Source organism: Lissotriton vulgaris, chromosome 8, assembly GCF_964263255.1.
Source record: "Lissotriton vulgaris chromosome 8, aLisVul1.2, whole genome shotgun sequence".
Classification (NCBI taxonomy): domain Eukaryota; kingdom Metazoa; phylum Chordata; class Amphibia; order Caudata; family Salamandridae; genus Lissotriton; species Lissotriton vulgaris.
In genome coordinates this window covers 821,744,830-821,767,350 of record NC_141696.1, presented here as the reverse complement: position 1 = coordinate 821,767,350, position 22,521 = coordinate 821,744,830, and the positions used below count along the sequence as shown (strand labels likewise).

Genomic DNA, 22,521 nt, shown 5'->3' with positions numbered 1-22,521 from the left:
CCCTCTCTCCTCTAAACATGGTAACATTGGCTCATACCCAATTAGCATATTTAATTTACTTATAAGTCCCCAGTATAGAGAACTACATGTGCCCAGGGCCTGTAAATTAAAAGCTACTAGTGTACCTGCAGCACTGATTGTGCCCCCCACTTAAGTAACTCTTTAACCATGCCTCAGACCTGCCACTACAGAGCCTGTGTGTGAGTGTTTGATTTGCTCAAACGCTCCGTCCATCATCCCCTTTTGTATCGCTTTGTTCGCCCTAAGTTGGCTGGGTATGCTCAGATGTGAGTCCCTTGCTCACTTTGCCACTGGATTCAAGATAGCCTGGCTGATGAGGGTTATGAACCTGAAACCGGTCCCAGGATGCTTGTTTCCGGTCCAGGGAAGACATGGCTTGGCAGTTCGGGCTGGACTGTTCCCATGAGGCACAGGGTCAGACTGATTTGCATATGGCCATGTCTGAACTGGGGTGGCGGAGTGAGCTAAAGAATGGTGATGGATTAAACCCAGATCAGTTGACTGGGGGTGAGTGTTTGATTTGCGCAAACGCTCCGTCCATCATCCCCTTTTGTATCGCTTTGTTCGCCCTAAGTTGGCAGGGTATGCTCAGACGTGAGTCCTTTGCTCACTTTGCCACTGGATTCAAGATAGCCTGGCTGTTGAGGGTTATGAACCCGAAACAGGTCCCAGGATGCTTGTTTCCGGTCCAGGGAAGGCATGGCTTGGCAGTTCGGGCTGGACTGTTCCCATGAGGCACAGGGTAAGACTGATTTGCATATGGTCTGTCTGAACTGGGGTGGCGGAGTGAGCTAAAGAATGGTGATGGATTAAACCCAGATCAGTTGACTGGGGGTGAGTGTTTGATTTGCTCAAACGCTCCGTCCATCATCCCCTTTTGTATTGCTTTGTTCGCCCTAAGTTGGCAGGGTATGCTCAGACGTGAGTCCCTTGCTCACTTTGCCACTGGATTCAAGATAGCCTGGCTGATGAGGGTTATGAACCTGAAACCGGTCCCAGGATGCTTGTTTCCGGTCCAGGGAAGACATGGCTTGGCAGTTCGGGCTGGACTGTTCCCATGAGGCACAGGATCAGACTGATTTGCATATGGCCATGTCTGAACTGGGGTGGCGGAGTGAGCTAAAGAATGGTGATGGATTAAACCCAGATCAGCTGACTGGGGGTGAGTGTTTGATTTGCTCAAACGCTCCATCCTTCATCCCCTTTTGTATCGCTTTGTTAGCCCTAAGTTGGCAGGGTATGCTCAGGCGTGAGTCCCTTGCTCACTTTGCCACTGGATTCAAGATAGCCTGGCTGATGACGGTTATGAACCCGAAACCGGTCCCAGGATGCTTGTTTCCGGTCCAGGGAAGACATGGCTTGGCAGTTCGGGCTGGACTGTTCCCATGAGGCATAGGGTCAGACTGATTTGCATATGGCCATGTCTGAACTGGGGCGGCGGAGTGAGCTAAAGAATGGTGATGGATTAAACCCAGATCAGTTGACTGGGGGTGAGTGTTTGTTTTGCTCAAACGCTCCATCCATCATCCCCTTTTGTATCACTTTTAGAAAGTTAGGCATTTTCCTGCTCTTAGCTATTTGGTACCTGCTGCCTGTCTCTGCTCTCTGGCTGGGCTGGGTGTATTCCCTCCAGACAGCCACATACAAAGGAAGACTATGTGTGACTTCATGTATCTTCCTGGGACAGTGGAAGGGAGGAACTGGGCACGGCCCCACACTTATACCTGTTTAGGCTGTGTCCTGTCCACACACAAATGACTGCACACACCCCTGTTGTGGGTCTGGAGTCAGGGCAAGAAGAAAGGACCTCTGTACACTCGGAGACCTTTCTTTGAAGTCACCCCCACTTCAAAGGTGCAACTGGGTATAAGTACTGGAACTCAGACCTTATCAACTCAGTACACTTCTGGACCTGAAAACAATCTGCAAAGAAGAAGAGCTGCTGTGCTTAAGTACTGCCACTCTGCTGGACTGCTGCTCTGGAATACTGCTGCCTTGCTGTGCTGCTCTGCTTTCATCTCCTCTCTCTGACTGGATCTCCATCACTTGACCCCAGAAGGACTTCAAGGGCTTGCTCACTAGCCTCCTGTTTTAAGAGCCAGGGACCGCAAAGTCTTCCATCCTGCTGCTGTGCCTCATCCATTGGAAGTGAACCCAGGTGTTTCCTCCAGCGGAACTGATGCATCCTCTGCTGCAATAGCAAAATTAATACTTTGTAGCTTTTGTGGAAACAGAACCTGCTCATCGCACTTGGAACCAGTGCATCGCCATAGGAACTGCTGCACTGGAACCACCACTTTGCCGCTAGTGCAGAGAGACGATCGACGCTCGCCTCGGCTGCATGGAGAAACCCGGCGCATCAGCTTTGGAACCATTGCTTTCCAGAAATGTCATTTTGTCTTCAGAAAAGGTGTGTCTTCATTGTTGCATGGAGAAAATCGATACATTACCTTGACTGGGAGATTGACATGGCACATCGCTCGGCTGCACCCCACTTCTCGCTGTTTGCAAGCAGGATTAATGCACTTTTGTTCTGCAGGCTTTGAGTCGCTCATGTATCTAGCCCGCACTCTATTGAGGTCATCCTCCACTCATGACTTTGCCCTGGTCAAGCGCAAACAGATAACCCCATGGGCGCTTATTACTTCAAACGCTATTTTCACATTTTTTTTTTTTTAAATTTTTATTTTTGGTGCAAAACAGAAATAGCAGCGTCATGATCATCAGCCATATATTCATATACATTCGTAGGGTCTTTTGTAAATACACAATAAACGTAAAAGGACAGAAGGTGTAACATCCCCTTGAGGTCCTGTTGTGAATCCGGCCATCCTGGCGACATGATGAAAAGGAATATACATGTAACGTAAAAATACAGTTTGCATTTTATGTTTTTTGTTAGTATTTTGCCTTTAAGAAACTTAAACAGTAAGAAGAGCACACATAGTTCGGCATGTACGTGAGGTAGTGTCATCAGTATCTCGCATCACAGTCTATCTACAGAGGGACCAATCAGATGTTCCTAAGCCTCCTGCCCCTTTTCACCCCCCCATACCACCCTCTCTATGGAGGTCCAGCCCGCATCCGTGTATCACCCAACAATCATCCACACACCCAATCAGTGGTCCTCGTCACTCTCAGATCCCTGGAGATCGTCCTCTTCCAGTGGTTCACATATGTCCCCCCTATAGGAGTTCCAGGGCTGCCAGACCCCGTTCCATTTGCGTGGGTTATCCCTCAGTTTATACACCGCCCTCTCAGTCAGCATGAGCATGTCCATGTTGCGGATCCACTGGGCCAGTGTGGGGAGATCAGCCGACCCCCACTTCCGTGCTATATCTCGTTTCGCTGTCACCAGCCCCACTGTAGTCCAAGTTCTTGCATAAAAGGTGAGGTCGGTCGGCCCCCAGATATTCAGCAGGCACAGTCGCGAGTCTAGAGTGAGTGAGGTGTGTAGTGCTTGGGCCATGTCGCCTAATACCCGTTGCCAGTAACTAACAATCAGTGGACATTCCCAAATCGTGTGTATGAAAGAGCCTTCTGCCCCGCAACCTCTAAGACAGTAAGGATGATCAGCCCTGTGTAGTTTGTGTAGCGTCGTGCGAGTGTAGTAAATCCTGTGTAGAATTTTTAACTGCACCAGGCGGAATTTGGAAGATATGCCTGCTTCACGTGGGGACGCCATGGCTGTGTTCCACTCGGTTTCGTCTAGATCACCCACCTCCAACATCCATTTGTCTTTCAGTTTCCCCAGTGGATCAGGCATATTGTTAACCAATTTGCGGTACGTCATCGATGTCGCCCCTTCCTGCAAGTAGTCAGTGAGTAGACGGTCTTCCAGAGGGGAGGATTCGGGTGGTGACGTGTCAGGCGGGATCGCCGCTTGTAGTGCATGTCTGACCTGAATGTACCTGTAAAGTTCTGTGTCCCCCAAGTCATATTGCTCCTGCAGAGTTGCGAAGGAAATTACTCCTTCCCTCGTCCACATGTCCCCCACTGTGGAGATTCCGATGTTGTCCCACTGCGTGAAGCCCTTGGAGCGCCGCAGGTGGCCCAACGCCTTTGCGTCCCATAGAGGTGTGAGTTTCGTGACGGTCCCATCCCATTTCAACTTTGCCTGTGCCTTGTACCATAACCGAACTGTGTGTTTCGTAGGCCCAGTAAGTTTTGCCGCCACACCACGGTGGTACAGTGGGGCCAGCAAACTGTTCGTACCCAATTGTGCCCTGTCTGCCTTAAACGCTGGGTCCTCTTGCGGGGCGTGTATCCATTGATTAAGGATTTTGAGCTGGGCCGCCCAGTAGTACAGCTGTATGTTGGGTAGCGCAATGCCCCCGTCGTACCACCCCCTGTTCAATTTTGCGTGTGAGATTCGGGCTGGTTGGTTGCCCCATAGCAGGCCTGAGATCTGTGCCGTTATTTTCTGGAGGAAGCTATCCGGCACCAAATACGGAGCGTTTTCGAGGACGTACAGGAAGCGTGGCAGAGCCATCATTTTAAAGAGCGCTGCCCGTCCTAGTAGCGTTAGGGGGAGTTCTTTCCAATGTTGTACATCACTACGGAGACGGACTAAGGGGGGCTGCAAGTTCAGTCGTGCGAACTCTGCCTCGTCCCGGGTGATATGAATCCCCAGATATTTGAAGGACGTGTGCGCTAGCTCTAACGGACAGGAGTCCGGGAGTGGCGGAAGTGGTCCCCGTAGCTCAAAAATTATGGACTTCGCCCAGTTAATGGTGTAGCCCGAGACTCGCCCATGTGCAGTACAGAGAGCCAGGAGGTTAGGGAGGCTCTCTCCCAGGTCTGTAAGATAAATCAGCATGTCGTCCGCGTAGAGGGACACTCTATCCTCCCATTGCAGGGTCCATTGAATTCCTTTCAGGAGTTGCGTGGTGCGAATCGTAACTGCCAACGGTTCCAAAACCAAAGCGAAGAGAAGGGGTGAAAGCGGGCACCCCTGTCGCGTGCCTCGGCCTAAGGATATAGTTCTGGAAATGTGGCCGTTGGCCGCCACTTTGGCTATGGGGTCTCTGTATAGCATGCGTATCCAGGAGATGAACACCGGGCCAAAACCCATACGTGCGAGCACTGCAAAGAGGTAGTTCCACTCCACCATGTCGAACGCCATCTTGGCGTCCAGTGAAAGGATCGCGGCCGGTTCCCGTAGCAGCGGGACTCGCGCCACTACTCCATGCACCCTGCGGAGATTTAAAGCAGTACTGCGATGTGGCATGAAGCCGGATTGGTCCGGGTGGATCAATTGAGGTAAACACGGCAGGAGCCTGTTCGCCAACACCTTAGCGATAATTTTGGCCTCTGGGTTCAGCAGGGAAATGGGTCTATACGACGAGCATTCGCTGGGGGGTTTACCTGGTTTCGGTATTGCTACGATAGTTGCCATCCGTTGATCCGGCGGCAGCGTACCCTTCACTCTAGATTCTTCATACATATTAAGTAGGGGAGTGCTCAGGGACTCCGTCATAATTTTAAACCATTCAATGGGAATCCCATTGGGGCCCATAGCCCTACCCGGATGAAGGGCGCCGATAGCCAACTGAATCTCCTCCACCGTCAGGGGCGCATCTATGTCTTTTGACGCCTCTGCCGTCAATTCCGGCAGGGGAACGTGCTCAAGGGCAACCCGGACCTCACCCTCTCCCACCACCGTCTCTGGGGTATACACTTCAGTAAAATAATCCGCGAGGACTTCCACTATCTCGCCGGGGTGGGTGTGGTCGTTGCCATGTGGGTCAGTAAGTTGTAGGATGTTCCTCCCTCCCCCCTGCCTCTTGTCCAACCATGCCAACAGTTTACTGGCTTTGTCCCCGATGTCGTAGACCCTATGTTGCGTTGCCGCAATGTCCGACACCGTGATCCTCCGCAGGTGATCGGTGAGGCGACGCTGATGGACTTGGAGATCATGGAGAGTGTCATCCGAAGGACTTGCCATATGGGCTGTGTTGGCCCTCTCGAGGCCCAATTCTAGGTCCAAGGCCTCTTGTCTGTGTGCCCTTTTATGATTCGCAATTACGGCTATGGCCTGACCCCTGAACACTGTCTTGTATGCTTCCCATAACGTAGAGGGGGAGTCTACCGAGGACCGGTTTTCCTCGAAGTAGAGCCGCGTAGCCTTCTTCAGGTCTTTATTGATCTGGGGAACTTTTAGATAGCCAGGGAAGATCGGAAATAACCTTTGTCGTTTCGTGTCTGTGGTGGTGATCGTCAAGGTGAGTGGTGAGTGATCTGAGACGCCCCATGGCTGTATATTTGTCTCGGCTACAGTAAGATGTCCGTTAATCAAAGCGAAGAAATAATCTATCCTAGAGAGGCAGTTGTGTGTGGCCGAATAGTACGTGTATTGCTGCTGGTTAGGGTGTAGTGTACGCCATATGTCCACCAACCCCTGTGCATCCAGAAATGTCTGGAGCCTGTTGGGCCCTTCTATGTGTGTGCGTGGGGGAAAACGGTCTAAGGTGGTCGTGAGTGCCATGTTAAAATCCCCACCTATGAGTAGGTCTCCATCAGGGAGGGTCAGCAAAAATTTACCAAGATCTGGCAAAGCCTCAGAGTGTAGCGCTGGTGGTATGTAAACAGAAACTACGTTTAAAAGTTTCCCCTCCCACTGGCCATGAACTGCCGCAAATCGGCCATGAGCATCGGTTGCTGTAGACTTTACAATAAAATGGGACGATTTCTTCTGCAGGATACCCGTGCCACGGGACCCCGAAGTAAACTCAGCGTGTACTATCATGTGATAGCCTCTCCTATCTAGGGCCTTCGTGGCCGCCCCCGTCAAGTGTGTCTCCTGTAGGAGAATGAGAGCAGGCCCCCGTCTTCTTATCCCCTGCAGCACCAGCCCCCGCTTAATCTTATCCCCTAGACCTCTAACGTTCCAGGACATGACAAGCAGTGGGTTCGGTGTGGTGTGACTATCCGTTCCAGCCATAAGAAAAACAGTGATCCGCCATGAAGCCCCTTCGCCGTTGGCGAGGTGGCAGGTAGAGGCAGGTGTAGGGCAGGCATGACTGTATCCCACAGTCCATTCTCCCAGAGCCCCGAATAGACCAGATGCTCTCAGTTACGTAAAACATGCCTGGAAACATACGTGTGCTTAGAACATGAACCTGCAGGACCAAAAAGTCCCGTACTGTAAACTTACCCAACTCTTGTTCCCCCCCCCTCCCTGCCCCCCTGCTGCACGGACTCAAAACTGCCCGCCCCCTCAACTGAGCAGAGTGCATACCCCATCCCCCAAACAGTGTACTTGCGCGTTGGGGTGAGGGACTCTCCGCTGCCGGCAGTCTCTCATTCACACCCTCGGAGGCCCTTCACCCAGTGTCCAATGGTGGGAAGCGCGTACGCAGCATTAAAGTCTCATTACCAAAACAAATAAGAAAGTTTTCCAGATGGTCATTGTTCCTCGAACTCTTCCCTGCCACCTTCTGCTCCCAAAGAGTCACTGTTGTCCGGTCCCCCTCCCGAAGCCTGGGAGTCCTGGCGTTGGCCTCCAGTTCGATCTTTCTTGGAACGATTTGTCCGTCTGTGGTTCTGACCCGGTCTCCAGCCCTCGAGCCCTTCCCGCACGTTTTCAGGGTTGTCGAAGAACCACGTTTTGTTCTCCGCCACCACCCGTAGTCTCGCAGGAAAGAGCATTGAATATGGCAGTTCTCTGGACCTCAGTTCTTTTTTCACCTCAAAGAATGTTCGTCGCCGACGGGCGACTTCCGCTGTGTAGTCGGGGAAAATGGCAACGGTAGCGTTTTGGATCTTGAGAGGAGGGGAGGTTCTGGCTGCCTGCAAGATAGCGTCCCGGTCACGTAAATTAAACAAACGTGCCACGATGGGTCGTGGGGCAGCCCCCGGTTTCGGTTGACCTCCCGGGACTCGATGGGCCCTTTCCACCGAAAAAAAGTTGGACAGTCCCTTCGGCTTTAGTTCATCCGTTATCAGGCTCTCTACGAAGAGATCCATAGCCTTTACGCCTTCTGATTCCGGCACCCCTATAATGCGGATGTTGTTTCGCCTAGAACGCCCCTCTTGCTCATCCAGTTTCTCCCGGAGCATTCTATTGTCCTGCGCCATCTTCCCCATTTCTCGTTCTGAAACGTCCTCTACAAGGGATTTTGTGACCACTTCCATGCTCTTAACTTTCTCCGACATTTTATGGAGGTCCGCTCTGAGTAGGGTGACATCCGTGGAGATTCCGCCAACGGTCGTTTGCAGTTGGGCCAGTGCGAGCATGACGTCGTCTAGTGTCGCTTTCTTTCCTCCTGGAGAGTCGGCTGTCTTTCCACCTTGCTCTTTCCCCGCTGGGGAGACGGTGGGCTTGTCTGAGGTAAATCGGTCAATACGGGTCTGTGTGACGCCACCCTTGGGGCCTTTCCCCGCCATAGCGCTAAATGTCGCGCTCCTCGTGCCCCTACGCTCCAGGATGCGAGGAGCGGTGTGGACCCCCTGTCCAGTCCGGTTCGGCAAAGATCAGGTCTCAGCGGCGTACTCTGGGAGGCGAGAAGCGTTGATTGTCGCCAGATGCGTCGCGACTTCTCCGATCAAGAAAATGGCGGACGCCCACTTCGTTTCCGTCCCCTGTACTCTCGGTGCCGCTGGTGACGACCGCAGAGTCGGTCGGGGCGCCAGAGACCGCGTCGTTAATCACCACTCCCCTGGTCCGCGCGGATCTCTGCATCTGACTTTCCAGTGCGCACTCGGTCTATCGGCTCCTCCGCCTCACGGGCACTTCCGGTCTAGATCCCCCGGTCAGCATGCACTTCCTGCTGGGTCGACAGCCAGGGGAGGTCCCGGCTCAGGAGGTTGGGGCAGGCCGATCCGAGGCTTCGATGTATCTCGGGCAGCGGACGTCGGATCTTGTCGCCGCTTGTCGCTGCTTACTCCACCCGGTCCTGGGTTCTGGTACCTGCCTGTAGGGCTTGTAGAAGTGACGGATTTTATGTCGGATCGACGAAGAGGCTGCTTCAGCCGCGGAGCTCGTCCCTTATGCTGCCGCCCTGATCGGCTGCTAGCCACGCCCCCTATTTTCACATTTATTGTTTAAAAATTCATTTCATGACTTCTACTTATGGAATTTTTGTCATTTTGGTCTTGTTTCATTTATTAAGTTAATAGCTATTTTTCTAACTTTGTGTGGAATATTTTTGGGTGGTGTTTTCACTGTTTTATGTGATATGTTGCACAAATACTTTACACATTGCCTCTTAAGTTAATCCGGACTACTCCGCACCAAGCTCCAGGGGGTTAGCATAGGTCAATTTATGGTGTGTTTGTGACTTACTCTGACTAGAGTTGTGGTTCCTTCTTGGATAGGGTGCATGCCTCTGCCAACCAGAAGCCCAATTTCTAACAATAATTGTATCTAAAAGTTTCACTTCAACTACAGTTGTAGTACAGCCAAACAAGTAAGGTTAATACTGTTTGCAGTACCCAAACAGTTTTCTGCTATTTTTGCAGTCTACTGATAAATGTAATGTTACATCCAAACCATATTTAAAGCAAACCATATTATTGGTGTTTTTTCTCATGTGACTAAACTTAGTTTCAGTTTCAGTTACTTTTTCCACTGACCACCTAGTACATTCCAAATAATTAGTGTGCTACATTTTCAATAGTATAGTCTATTCGTTTATACTGAAATAGCTGTATATACTGTGTGAGATGTTACAATTTATCAGTCTAGTTTTTAGAAAATACTATTATGGTACAGCAGTACTCTCTAGAGTCCCATTCGGCCATACCGCTGTGCTCCATAAACTTGTAAACCTTAATACATTCCCAAAGATTATTGCCTACATGTCATACCTACACTAAGCTCATTCCAATTCCAATTACATTGCTAAACTGTTTTTTGTGAGTCATTTTGAAGCTCTATTACAAAACACACTGAAATTGTCTCTGAAACAATATGGCTGTCATGAGATTTTGGAGAAGTGCACATTAGCCAATCAGCTAATCCCTTATCATCGCTATGTACCAAGGTTGTACCACGGTACTACCTCAGCCACAGATATAGCTAAAACAGTACCATATAACTTAACATTTACGTACTGTACTTGCCTGCACTACCCCAAAGAATAATCTATACCCCCTACTATGCAGTACTTCCAAATTTCAGAAACATACAGCTGACGGTTTCTGTGTTACGTGAAAACTAATGGCATATGGAAAAATGCATAGGATTTCAAGCCTGTTCTGGAACCCTTCCTTTTTATTGTTTGCACCCCTTCACGAAATACCGTGAAACTTTCAGGACACTAACAATCAAATTTGAACAGCTGGTTTGCAAAGTTTTACGAACATTCGTCAGATGAGATCAAAGTGATTAATGGACAAAAATCACAAAATTCCCTATCTCTTATCACCCTAATAATAACTACAGAGTGGCTACCGCCACTATCTTATACATTATAAAAAATATATATTTAATGTATTAAACATCATATTTTCTAACCTTTGTTTTCAATTCACTGTGATCTTGCCTCAATACCTATACTTTTTATAGCCACAGAACTCCAGGAAAAAAAGGATTTACTCCTGCTGGAGTACTCCACAAACACTAGTAGAGCATTTTAAGGCTTTGTTTTGCAATTTGGTGCCTCTACTGGATTGTGCCCTTTGACTGCCACTTCACCTCACCTTATGGCAGTGCCAAATCTGAAAAGCTATCTGTTTTGTATTTACTCAAAGAAGTCTTCTCCAATCAACTCTCTTTATACTATCAGTGGTTGGTCCCAGGATCTTGACATTAAACAGCTTGCCTCATTTTCTATACCCCTCCTGAACTCAAAACTCTTCTAAATCATGTACTACAAATCCTTTCTTCTTCCTCTGCTCATAGATAAATTGGCATTATCAAACTCTAGCAACAGTCTTTAAATGAATTGTAAGGGAATGTTCATTAGTTTAGCCGAGCGAAATTCCCATTTGGAAATTCACTCAGTTCAATCATTAGTGGATAATTGTTCCTGCACCAGGATTCACCATGTGCGGGAACAACAGTCCTGATTTCTCTGGCTGGAATATATGGCTGGCTAAGTTGCATTGGGAAAAGGTTGCATCGCTTGATCCTCAGCCAAAACAGAGGGAGACCCTGTAATGATTCCCCCTACCCGCCAGCATCCTCCCCTTCCTTCCCATTGTACACCTTCTGCTTTACACCAGCCCCCCTGCACACAATTACCATTGTGTGCATTAAACATCACAGAAAAGGGAACACTGTGAGGACGGACTTCCACCTGGCTATTCTTGTACATATGGTCAATCCCCATTCCAAGTGGTTTAACTCTTAATTCCAGCATTTGTATATGGAGATTTTGGTTGATATCAAAGATTCTGCTGCTGGATATCATATCTCTGCATACAGTTCTTCACAGGTAGGAATCATCAACACACTTTTGGCTCCTCTTAACTAGTGACACAAAAGTATATTAAATATTCTCAGCAAAATATAACTGCATAATTTATAAGAAACATACTACTTATCCAAAACCTTATCACACTTAGAAATAAAATTATCATATTTCATAACAGCGGAATTTCACGATAGTGATGCCCATTCCTCAAGCAATTGTCCAAACACTCCTAGGAGAATGCATTCATATACATAGTTCAAAGTAAACAACTGAAGTAAACACCAAATGATGTTATGCATCTCCAGTCAAAGTGTAAAATTGCATCTACTAGAATGACACTATCATTTAGCAATAACTAATATTATGTGATGCCACACAATGGAGAATAAGGATTCAGACATGGTTTGTAGACCTTCAATACGTCATTGCTGCTGTTGGTCACTCGATTATTCAAAACCAAAAACAATTATATAATGTTTGATATGTATGTCGGAAAAGCAGTTACTTCACCAAATTAATAATATTAATTTGGTGATTTCTTTTGATCTTGAATACTCCTTAAAAGATGCACCTTGTGCTGATCCTAGGAAGCAACAAAAATCTTACGTTTGTATTTCAGGTGTCTAACACTGGAGGTTCAAGAAATTTGACAAAACCCCATTTTTCGGTCTCGCTTAAGACAGTGCGTGCACTGTCTGCAAGGCATATTGTTAACTTATAGTGGATTTAAAGTCCGCCATTGCTTACCATTGTTTAGCTCTGCCACTCTCATTTGCTTGCTTCTTATTTTTCAGGTCCCATAGGCTTTCCTCCCTCTTCTCTTTTTTTGTCCCTTCCCTGGAGCATGTACCCATTTCTTTTGTCCTTCCACTGCCCCCTTTTCAGGTGCCACGTTTATTTTGTTTTGGTAAAGCACTCTACAAAAGTGCATGTGCTTTCCAACTGTCTCCTTGGTGAATTTCATGTTCCTTTTCTTGCCTTTGTGCTTTTCCATTCACCCTCCCTCCCTCACTTGGCAATCTTGCTTCCTCCCCGCCTACTCACCTTCCATTATTGTTCTTGCTTCCCCAACCCCTGCAATTGCCTGTGTGGTTCCCCACCCTGGCCCATCACCCTCCACTGTCCATGCGCTTTCCCATCGCACCCACCTACCAATGGTTGCCAGTTTGCTTCCCAACACCCATCTGCCCACCCTCTGCTGTGTATGTTCTTCCCCAGGACTGGCCACCCTCCATTGTCCATGTGGTTCCTCATCCCATCCATTCGTTGTCAGTGTGGTTCCCCATTGTTGTCTCTCGCTTGTCCTTATCTCCCCACCTGCATCCTTCTCTTCTGTCATTCCTCCCTCCATGTTGCCTCATCCACCGCTCTCTCCCTACCCAACCCATTCCCCTGATTGTTTTTTTTTAAACAGGCACATTAATGCTATATCAAAAAGCAAATTTCAAGCAACTCTTTATGTAGTAATACATCTTCGACTGGTTGATAAAATAAAAAAAAATACTCACCTCGTTTATAGGCATGTGCATCTGTGTTGGCGCATCATGGCTACAAAATGATGCAATAGCTGTGTCATAGCCCTTTTTTAGGTCTCGCCTAGGCAGCACTTGCGCTGTCTCTTCATATCATGCTGCATTCAGGGTATGGGCATGAAGCTCCACCCACTTTCTGCCAATCATTTCAATTGGTTCCTGTTACTGTCTTTTGTGAATGATGGCTTTTCATTGGTCAGTAGGCTTCATAGTCCCTACTTAGTACCACCTTTTCTCTTCTTATAACCTCCCATGAGGGCAACCGCTGTTGCATGTGTTGTTACCCGATACGTTTTAAATAGAACCTTGGAGCATTAATTTCTTAAATAGGTTTGAAGACACGCTCTCCCGCAATGCTTTAAAAAAAATTTATTTATCCAGCGCGCCAAACCTTGGCTGTGATAATGGCGGTCGCGCCTTTCTTTTAGTTAGTTGCGTTTTAAAACGCCTGCACCCCTTTTTTTCTCTTCATTTACTTTGGTTACAATGGCATCACCCATGCTTTATTTAGCTTTAAAAATCTTAAGCTAAAGTGCGAGTGTCGTGATTACTTCAAAAGTAAAGAAATAGACAAAAACATTTGTTTTCAATTTCTTGACTTTTAATGCAATCAAGGCACCCATGCTTTAGCTTAAGATATTTACACTAAAGTGCGAGAGCTGCGATTGATTTACAATGCAATTGCTCTCACATTACTGAAAGTTTGAACTATTAGTGTTGCATTATTATTGACAACTCCAGTAGCTCAAACTTTCAGCAATACGAGACCTATTGCATGGCAAGTGATTGCTTAAGCATTATTTTCAGCCATGCTGCTCTGCAGCATGGCAGCGAATATTTCTCAAACCCAGCAAGTCTCATATGCAAGACCTATTGGCTTTACCAATGCTTGCTGAGAATGTAGGTTTTATCCTTCATGCCTGATACACTCTAGATTTGTACATTTTTACTAAACCTTTTGGAATCATTCACTGTTCTGCAGTCATCATTTTATCATGTGTTTTCTACACTATGCATTAGTAAGAGTGTGTTTGTGTGTAGCCCACAGTTATCATACCAGCAAATGAAAAGCTCTTAATTCTCGCTGACAGTACTGAAATTACTCTGTCTTGCTCTTTAGTGCCTACTTCCACTTCTAATGGCTTTGATGGCGCAATTTCGAGATCTCACAGATTGCCAGATGGGAAACAAGTCTGTTTTGTTGCTACCGTCCGCCTTGCTACACCTCAGTTTTTAAAAGTAAGTAGAGTGCATGAACAGAATGTATTTTTGAATTGGGGTGACTTTAGTACTGATAAAACAGAGCATTCTTCATGAACATTAGTTGATCTGTGGACCACTGTGTTAACATTTAGGTTGAAGTAACCTAAAAACCATCAGTTAAATAGTACCAAGATTAACTCAGCGCGTATTACTAAGATATTCATAGAAACTGTATTTAGGTAACGATATAAGCAACTTGTAAGATTTGATCACTTAGTATTCCAGTCATTCTGATATTGCTGCTGGTTTATAGGAACTAAAAAATGTCTACAGATGGCATTGTGCACTGGATTTCGTCTTTAAGACTACAGAGTCTCTGCACATAAAAAGATAGGACAGTCCCATCTTTTTATGTGTTGAGACTCCACAGTAATAAATATACTACTAGTAAAATACCTTTGTGAATAGCAAACAATCTGAAAGTTACACAAAACTGTAAGTTTACCTTTGTAAATCTGGCCCGGTGCGGCTAACACTACCTTGGGAATAATATTCAGGCTAATGCCTCTCTCCATTATTAAAATTATATTACACAGCCATTAATAATCATGCACACAATAGATTACTCCAAATAAAGACTGACCCTTGACTGGTTGGATGCTATAATCTGGTCTTTATTCACAAGTGGCACTGGCTACCAAGCAAGTTTATTCAACAACATATAATACAAGCCGTGGCTCTCTGCAAAATTGGACCATACATAACATTTATGAACTACTAGCAGCCCGTCCCAGCGTTGCCTGGGGCTGGGGGCAGCATTTCCGGATTGCGGCAGCGTTGCCCGGGGCAGAAGGGGCCTGGGGGTAACATTTCAGGCTTGGGTGCACTCCCGCCCCGGCCCCCGCCCGCCCCGACATTGCCCAAACCGCCTCCCGCCTGCCTCCCGCCTGCCCCGACATTGCCCAGACCGCCTCCCGCCCGACTCCCGCCTCTTGTCTTACCTGAGCCGCCGCTCTTCCCCGCGCTCCGGACTTCACCGCCACTCCTCGCTGCTCGTCACCGCTCCTCCCCGCCTGTCGTCATCATGCACGTTTGCGGACATCGCTAGGTCGCGGCCAGCGCTACTTTTAGGGGACTACTTTGTTTTTAAAGTTTAATTTTTTAATTTACGTTTTATTTTTATTTTATGCAGCCTATGTCCATCTACACACCCTGAGGATTACAACAATGTATTGGGTGCGTGGATTGGGGCTGTGGTTCTCGAGTTTAGTTTGCCAAAAGGTTTCTGTTCTCTCTTTATAATAGTAGTATAGATCTAGGGAAACGCTTTTCAACATCTACATTCATGCTGACCTTTGTGGCCCTCTGCCACACACTGAGATATCTTACTGATGTCTCTGTTCCTCATTTCAGGAATGTGGCAACCTCGGCCATCATTAGCTGCAGTCAGGACTGTCTCCCACCTTTCCTGGGGTGGCAGACAATAAGAAGTGAAATATATGATCTGGTATGAGGGTGTACTCAGGAGTACCTATATTTCTCGGCATGGAACCCTATGACTAGTAATTAGGTAAGTGCTGAGTCTGAATAAGGTCTTGCACCCAGATAGGAAGAAGAGTTTAATCTTAACCCCTCTCGCCCACTGTAGTTGATTATCCCAAAAAGAGTGATGTGCAGCACATTATCCACTTACTGCAGGTTAGTGGTCATTGGGTCCTAGTTTTCATCCAACGCCTATTTGTCACCCACATCTCCACCTTCAAGATGATGCCCCAGGGAAGACACCCATTAGCCTCAGCCTTAATATAGTTCTAGAAATCCATCCCTTGGTGTCCCTGGGTTGTGTCCTGCTTCATAGACAGACTTTTTTTGGTCCTCCTAAAATGAATAATCATATCCCTGATCCACATGTTAGTAGCAGTAGAACTGGAACCAGTCAGGATTGCCCTGCTTGTGCAGCGCATGCAGACTATGAACTCCAGCAACTATCAATCAAACTGGAAATGTCCCATGCAATTTCATTCATGAACACCCTGCTGGCTCTTACTCAATGACACAGCTACAAGCTTTGCCACTGATTTAGACCAAGCACAAGTATAGATGCTAACCTCATACTTGCTTCCTAGCTAGCAGGACCTAATGTTTCTCTCACTATCATTGGGCACACTTCGGCAAACTGTCTAATGCAGTAGGAAAGAGGTGCATGGGCTGATGAAGCATCAATACATGTTTTTGGTTCTGTAATACCCTGTATCCTTGCTTAAAATCAGAAACAATCAGAAATAAACCACTTGCATTTTAGAAGGCTACTTAAAAGTCAATTCTTCAGGCTAACCTTTGATTGAAGACTTGGAAAGGCAGTGGAAGTGGCAGCTGAGGGATGTAGAATGAAACCACACCTTCATAATGTTGGACTCCCTCTTTTGGACATCTACGACCTGAAGTGGCCATATAGTGATATGAGTTTCTCTTTTAAACTCCCTAATCATTAAATACATAACTTACTTCAAAGTTATTCATTCTAAATCACTTAATTGTTTTATTGTAAAAATGAAACAATAGCTAGACATATATGAGTGGAATGATGAAGGTTAAAAAAAACGAATTCAGGGTATAAAGGAATGAATACCAAGGTATATTTGACATGACGTCCATAACTGACATAATAGCAGTTGTCATGATGGAGAAGAAAGGAGCATGAATAAATAGTTTGACAGCAGCAAATGTTGCAAATACATAAATTCTGGGAATACTGAAGAGCAGAAGTTGAATGTTTTAAATGAAAACAAACAGATATATATGGACTGTTAACATGACCCCATATTTATAGCAAATGATGGAGACAAGTAGAGGGATAAAGAGTTTGGCCGAAGGCCAGGACCTGCGGCCAATCCCCACATGTAGCCAAACCCATGCTCCACATGGCCTTTGGCTGTACACAGCGGGGGTGGGCCATATGGCCTGCGGCCAAGCCCTGTGTCCAAACAACCCAAAGGCAGCCGACCCTCCCACAATCTGCCAACCTCATGCCATGCACAACCTTTGTAGACGAAGCATGGGGTAGGCTTACAGCAGCGTGGGGAATACAGCCATAATATGCCCATGAGACCATATCCCCGTGGCCATATTTTAAAATAAAAAGGGAAGGGAGCCGCATTCACCCCCCACTCCCCTTATTGAGCGTTAATAGGCCTTGGAGATCCCCATCCCACGGGGCCAAATTCAATCAAAAAGGGGGCGGCTGGCCATGGGGCCCTCCTCGCCCAAGGCTCCTTATCCCTGGGGACCTTAAGGGTTATATATAAGTTTATATATAGATATACACACACACACACACATATATATATATATATATATATATATATATATATATATATATATATATATATATATATATATATATATATATATATATATATATATACACATATAGATATATATACTCATATTGATATAGGTAGATATCGATATGTGTGTGTTTTCACTGAAAAAAACCAAAGGTTACAAAGGACATGCGTGCTGGCGGTTGTATTAACATATGGTAATTTAATATTACTTTACGTAACAAAACATAGAAATTCACTGACAAAAACAAAAGTTACAGGCACGTTATAGTTGTGTTCACATTTTACACACACAAAACTATAGGAATTCAGCAGTAATAGTCATAATCCCAAAGTTAATTTACAGCATGAGTTATAGTTTCTCCAGTTAAGTATAACTGCTATGTGTGTAAAATATGAACCCTGTAACCTTTGGGTTTTTTCAGAGAATTTCTATGTTTTTTTTTATGTAAAGTAATATTTAATTACAATATGTTAATACAACCACAGGTCCGCACATCCTTTGACCGTACATTGTGGCCCTGCGGCAAAGCCATAACAGACAGCCAACTCCACTCTTTTACTGTGCACGGCAGGGGATTAGTGTGTTACTGGGTGGTTTTTTTTTCATTTACACTGGGGGTACACGCTGAGCTGCGATGGACAGCGGATCAACAAAATTCAAATATTCAGGATTTGATTTGCCCATGAGGGGTCCCGCAGAGACCCTTCCATGTGTCCTATGGGGTCAGGATACCTCTATCCTGACCCCTTATGTGAGTTTTTATTCATGTTTTCTCCCCAGGGCCCAGCCAAGAAACAAAATGGCAGCCACAACTGTCCTTTCCGGTTGTAGTCAGCCAATCAGGGCCTTGCTTTTGCTCACGGATCCCACGTGGTGGATCCGCAAAGGATCCGCATCCCCAAATATACAAATATTTCTTTCTTTAATAACTCCCAAACTACGGAGACAGAGTTACTCAAAATTACAAAAAGGGTTCTTTCTAAACCAAGATCTACCTTTCTGAAAAAGTTTGTGTCATTCCGATCTGCAGTTCGGGCTGTAGTTGTGTCTAAAAAGTGCAAAATACCCATAGACATTGCATGGGGATAAAACGTATTGGGATATCCCTATTTCTTGGCCCCCTGCTTGACGAATCATCCTAAAACTTTCCACAACAGCTAAAGTGAATGGAAAACTATTTTGTGAAGATTCCTCAAACTGAACCAAAGTTATTAGCAAACCCAAAAATGCTTGTCTATGGGAAAAGTTGGTCCTAACTCTAACTACCTACTGGCTTTTGCCAGTAGGTAATATATATATATATATATACATATATATATATATACATATATATATATATATATATATATATATATATATATATATATATATATATATATATATATATATATATATATATATATATATATATATATATATATATATATATATATATATATATGTGTGTGTGTGTATTTGAATAGCCCCCAATGTGAATGAAATATTCTCCTTGTCTGTTTCCATTACCAAAGAAAATTTAAGGTTGAGTTTTTTGATGTGTATGTAACAGATGAACAGAAACAGTAACAATTTTTCACAAGTGGCCTGAAGATGCATATCATAAACATGTTGCCTGTAGCTGAGGAAGAATGAGTGTTGTCAGTGGAGCTGGTGCTGGTGTCTTATTAGTAGGTATATTACCAAAATATCAACAACCAGAATATTATGAGTAAGTATATGGGCAGGTATGGCTTTACGCCCCATATATGTAGCTTGATGATACATATCTTAAAGTTATGGAACTGAAGGGTATTATTGTTAACTGTTTCTTTTCTTTTGGTCATCTTTTAAGACATGACAAACTGTTAACTTATTATCCTGCAGGAAATGTGCATAGTGGATGAACCACTTGAGGAATTTACTTCAAGACATAGCCTGGAATGGAAGTTTTTATTTCTGGATCACAGGTTGGTGGTGATATAAGTGATGTTAGCCTTTTATTTTGAATGTATGCATTTCCTATGTCATAACCATTTGAGTCTTTTTGTAAAATATAGGTTTGAAATAAGTGTGCATTATTGTGCATTAGCTTTAGATTGACACATAAGTCCTACCAGTAATCCGAAAAAAATAATGATGTTCTTGCTGCATTTGGCTTAACCAATTTAGACATAACTTGTCTTTTCATAATAACATTTTACATTTTATGAAATTTTATAAGAATTGAGAAGAAGAGGATTCCTTGTTAGAGACATTCACATAGTTCCTCTTTGAAAAATTAGGTCAGTGTTTTCACGTCTCCAACACACAACAGAGGCTGGTGGGTCACATGATTGCAATGGAGGACATTTCTACTGGGATAAATAAGTAGCATGGAGGACTTCCTGTGTATGCTGTGGACCAGATCCAATCAAGGACATTCCCTAAATTGCAAAGGAACACAGTTAGTAATAGCACAGTGATAGAAAACAATTTTACGGAAGAGTAGCTGTATTTTTTCCACGGATTGCAGATGCAATGTTTGGTCGAAACATATGAAACTGTGAGCATATGCCCTTGAAGTATGCTTCCTCTGTTGCCATCCTTGTTGGGTAATATACTAACATAAGATGTAGCGGGCGCTTATTCCACAATGTTATCTTTTGTTCGTAAGTGTTGGTCCGCCCAACCAAATAAAAAATATTTCGCTTAGTTATCACGTTCCCTATCAAGAGAAATAGTGGGGCTATTTGTCCTCTTCTTTCTTATAAATCACTGTACCTTGTGCACAACCTGTTTACTTCTTTCAGTCTTTACCTTCACCTTGGTGCCTTCTTCTCAATACACCTCAATGAAAACACCAACTTGGTTATTGCCAATACATTTTTTGAATGTTTTGTCTTGTCCCCAGCAGTGTTTTTATTCTCCAATATCATCTCAAATATAATCAAAGTATGGCTCAATGCCAGAAAATGACCATTCATGAATGTATAATTTGACCGGCATTGCACTAAATCTTGACCAAATTAAGAAAGAATGAATACATGACTTTCTTCTCTTACACTTTACAGCTGTGAGATCCCCTGATCTTTAGTCCTTAATCTTGCTACTTTTCTCTTTTCCATGTGGTCAATGCAAAATATAAAAAAGAAGGACACAAAAACTCCCAAAACTATGGAAAAAGATTTACTCAAAATTACAAAAAGGGTTCTTTCTAGACCAAGATCTACCTTTCTGAAAAATTTGGTGTAATTTTGATCTGCAGTTCGGGCTATAGTCGTGTCTAAAAAGTGCAAAAATCCCCAAAGACATTGCATGGGGATAAAGTGTATTGGGATACCCCTATTTTACGCCCCCCTGCTTGACGAATCAGTCCAAAACTTTCCACACAGCAGCTTAAATGAGTGACAAACTGTTTTGTGAAGGTTCATCAAATAGCACCAAAGTTATTAGCAAAAGCAAAAACACTTTGTCTATGAGAACATTTGGTCCGAACTATAACTACCTACTGGCTTTTGCCAGTAGGTATTATAGATATAACATAACATGTGTATTTGTAAAGCACATGTTCACCCCAACCGGGGTATCTTGGCGCTGAATAACAGATGTTTATTGTTACCCAACTCAATGGTACTCATTTTAACAACCTCAGATGGATGAAAGGGTGAGTAGACCTGCAAGGATTTTAACCTGTGACCATGAGGTCGAACACAGGCCCCTGCAGTGGATGCATTACTCCACTGAGCCACCAGACCTGGGCCCCAATGTGTATGAAATATTCCCCTTGTCTGGTTCCTTTACTAAAGAAAATGTAAGGTTGAGTTTTTATATGTGTATGCAACAGATGATCAGAAACAGTAACAACTTTTTCAAAAGTGGCCTGAAAATGCACATCATAAACAGTAAAGGACATAAAAAAGGAGTAAAAACCCACCTCCAAGAAAGCGCTCTAGAGAAAGAGACAGAAATCAAATGTATGTTTTTTAATCTCTGCTCAATGAAGCAATTATTTCTCAGCCACAAATATTCAGGTCAAAATGTCTTGATTCCTGTCTCTTATAGTTTGTGTTCCCATGTCTAAAATGGACCATAAAACACAAAGGGGCCCATTAGGATGGCGGGTGGACTTTAGTCCTCCCGCCACCCTAGCAGTGCTGGGACCGGCTGCCAGCGGTGCGGTGGTCCCGCACCGCCAATTAGGATGCGATCGCCACCGTGGCAGTCGCATTTCACATCTTTGACATTGTAAGCAGCACCCGCCGCAATGCCAAAGAGGCATGTTGTGCATTGCCATGCACAACGTGACAGGCATTGCGCTGTGCCTGCCAACTTGTGCATGGCAATGAAGGGGGTTACCATGGCTACCCCCCAAGTGCAGCCCACCACCCCCATCCCCGCAGGGGGCCAGAATGGGCCCCCAAAGCATTCCACCGCCAGCCTTTCCATGGCACAGACCTTTTGAACCCTGCATCATGATATGGATGGCGGTGCCTTCTAGACACCACCACCATATCATTCCCCAGATTTGCCTGGCCGGCAATCATAACGATTGCGACCGGCGGTAAAGCAGCCATGATAATTTGGCGGGGTAAATAGAGCTGGGATGGCGGGGGGGATCGCCCCCAAAATACCTGCACACCTTTTCATTATGTATCCTAATTTCTGGGCTAAAATCCTGACAAATGTATTTAATGCTGCAGCATTGGTGGGTTTCCCCCCCTCTTGGGGTTCTTCAATTATTGTGCCCATTTTCAAAAAGGGGAGCCGTGGGGACCCCGCCTGCTACAGGCCAATCTCCCTGTTGGATTCTTCCGTCAAAATCATGGGAAGAGTTATCTTACAGAAACTGGGAGATTGGCTGGATAGTGGGGGGTTTCTCTCAAATCTCCAGTACGGTTTTAGGGAGCACAGGGGCACCATGGACCAGTGTCTTAATCTTTACCTTCTGATCAACAAGTACACAGTGGCAAAGGAAGGTTTCTTATATCTAGGGTTCATGGATTTATCATCAGCCTTTGATATGGTGAACCGTTCAAAACTGTGGTGTATCTTGTTAGATATGGGTCTAGATGCTCCCCTTGTCTATTTTCTAGCCTCAC

General features: G+C 45.2%; 1 protein-coding gene across 1 annotated transcript in view; it reads left to right on the top strand.

Annotated features, from left to right (window-relative positions):
* NPAS2 (neuronal PAS domain protein 2) overlaps positions 1–22,521 on the top strand; it is a 492,166-nt gene that overhangs the window by 284,276 nt on the left and 185,369 nt on the right. Inside the window, exons 8-9 of the mRNA XM_086933390.1 lie at positions 14,034–14,152; positions 19,328–19,410. Coding sequence (XP_086789516.1) covers positions 14,034–14,152; positions 19,328–19,410 — 202 coding nt within the window. The remainder of the gene's footprint in view (positions 1–14,033; positions 14,153–19,327; positions 19,411–22,521) is intronic.